The 2500-nt window shown below is 48.5% G+C and overlaps 1 protein-coding gene across 1 annotated transcript in view; it reads right to left on the minus strand.

Annotated features, from left to right (window-relative positions):
* LOC143019992 (putative kinase-like protein D1044.1) overlaps positions 1-2500 on the minus strand; it is a 9295-nt gene that overhangs the window by 1019 nt on the left and 5776 nt on the right. Inside the window, exons 2-3 of the mRNA XM_076176074.1 lie at positions 1003-1819; positions 1-27 (exon numbers count right to left, since the gene is read on the minus strand). The exon at positions 1-27 is cut by the window's left edge and continues 1019 nt beyond it. Of these exons, the coding sequence (XP_076032189.1) occupies positions 1-27; positions 1003-1819 (844 nt within the window). The remainder of the gene's footprint in view (positions 28-1002; positions 1820-2500) is intronic.

The raw sequence follows: 2500 nt of genomic DNA on the forward strand, positions 1-2500 counted from the left end.
TCCTCAGGAATGCCAGACTCGTTGTACCTAGAGGAGAGACCAACACTTTCGGTTAAAATGTTCCACTGAAACTCAGCTTCTATATATCGTTATACCAGACTACAACAACCATCCTATAGTCTCTTTACGTTAGCTTAGTTGAGACTGATTAAAGAACAAAGACTTTACTACATTTTCAGTAAAAAAAGTTCCATTGAAACTCAGAGTCTATATATTGGCATACCAGACTGCAGTAGCCATGCTGTAGTCTGGTAACTTTAGCTTGGTAAAGGCTGGTTAAAGAACTAAAATTTTATTAGTCGGTGTGTAAGGAGTAGTCCTGGCCCCGTCCCTCGACCTTCGACCCACAAAGCCCCAAGGGAATCGCTCATGCCTCCCGGCCGCGTGAGTCGCACAAACTTTTTATCTTCTTTGAGGAAACGCACGTGCAGTTCACTAGCCTAAGAACGGACCCTGTCGACCCCACAATGACTAACCTGCGCCACCGCCGGTTGCGTCGGGACGGACGACGGTTCTTTGAGGAACGCATGTGCAGTACCAGCCCCATACGTTCCATATTGGTGAGGTCAACGGCTCGAGAACGTTTTGTGTTTGATTTCCCAGGGATCGACTTTGACCTCGCGCCAATTAAGAGCACGGGTCATGACCTGGCCCGGCTATATAAGCTAGATGGAATCGCCGAAGAACTAGACCGCCTTGGGACACGTTTTGAAACACGCAGTCATCATGTCCCTCGCCGTCTCTCCCCCTCCATTTCTCGCACTTAGAGCGAGCCAAACTACTATTGGCGCTCAACTTAATTTTGTTTTTAAATAAACTCTGTTTTCACTACCCATGTTTGCCTTCCAGACAGTCCTAAAACAGTGGAATAACAGCCTCGATGACATCTGTATTTAACACGAAGGAAATAAAAGCACGGCAAGTTACCAAGATTTGAGTTGTGCCTAAACTTTGAATACACACATATGTATATAATTTTGAAAATGAAACATAAGTACCTACCTGAAGAGGGTGTTGTTGGTCCAGCAGTCGCCGTGGGTGACGACCTGAAAGGGAGGCTGACTGCGGAGAAGATCCCGAATGATCGCATGAGAATTGGGTTGAAAAACCTCCTTTATATGCCGGACGGCTTGATCGTAACCTCCAGTCTTCTCAGCCACCAGAGCAGCACCTCCTACGAGCTCAGCCATGATGATACTGTAAGTGGGATAAGGTAACTCGTCCTGCATGAAGCCGTCGTACAAATAAGGATGAGATTCCAGAATGGGCTTCTTGGACCGCTTCTGAAGGATGGTAGAGGACGCGTGGATTCTCGCGAGTTCTTTGAGCACGAGGAAAATGTGGGCATCATCAAGACCCTTTCTGCGGTCGTACATCGTGAAGCCTCGTTCCCGGAGGTCTTCCATGAACATGACATAGACTCCATCCTTGAAGTGCACGTAGGGGGCCCTCGCGAATCTGAGGGGCTCGTGGCCCACCTCCTTCAGCTCCCTGCTCAGTGTCGGACCGATGTCCGTGTAGAAGTTTTTCTCCTGCTCAAAAAAGTCCTTCACCATCAGTCTAGTGTCATCGTGGTTGGTCGGTTTGTTCAGCTTGGCCACGTACTTGGCTTTGTGGTCCCGGCCCTCGAGCTCATAGTCCACGTGGACGCCCGTAACGGCGCATATATAGTTGTCACCCTTCTTGGTGAAGTCCTTGATTTCGAAGGACTTGAGAACGGCCTGGTCCCCCTTGTCTGCCTTGAGGCAGGACTTGATCAGGTCCTCCGTGAAGACATCATACAAATCGGGAGTTCCTTTTGCGTGCTCTGGTGACGTCACTGGAAATATAAATCAGTGGGTTAAACCAGGGGTGGGGGGAATGACTCTTCATCTATGAGGAGCTAGGATGAGAGGGGAACAAGGGGGGTGGATGGGAGTGAAATGGGTGGGAAAGGGTGCGTGGATTGTCTATCTCCTTTGTAAGGTGGAAGAAGGCCTTGGTATGTAGATAGATAGGACAAAACGAGGCCCACAGTCAGAACTCTGCTTTTGAAAAGGATCTATGCAGACCAAGAGAAGAAAGCGAGGAGTCAGGAGGCGCTGAGTAGCTGCGGACGAAGCCGTCACCTTTGCCCTACTATTCGCTTGAACTGTTGGGGGCAGGTAACTAACAGTCACTCCTGGGAATCGGAGAGAGGTACAGGATCCGAACCCACAACTAAGCGAATGCGAGAACAGGACCCTTCCGATGACGCCACCAGCGCACAGTTCGCGAGAAGGTTTGAAAAATAAAATATACATCTTATCAAGTCAACATTTTTCAAAGTGAAGCTAACTTTAATGCTAGTTTTATTTGCATACTTCAATTCATATGATTATAATCAACAATTAGATTTAGTGGCAAGGTGTTAGGAATAGTTCTTCCTCCCGGTCCTCACCTTTTCTCTGCTCACGACATTTGACTTCCGAGACCCCTGGGGAATTGCTCGTGGGACCAGCCGGATGACTAAGCTGTGCCA

Source organism: Oratosquilla oratoria, chromosome 38 (assembly GCF_046742065.1).
Source record: "Oratosquilla oratoria isolate Oo_2021 chromosome 38, ASM4674206v1, whole genome shotgun sequence".
NCBI lineage: Eukaryota > Metazoa > Arthropoda > Malacostraca > Stomatopoda > Squillidae > Oratosquilla > Oratosquilla oratoria.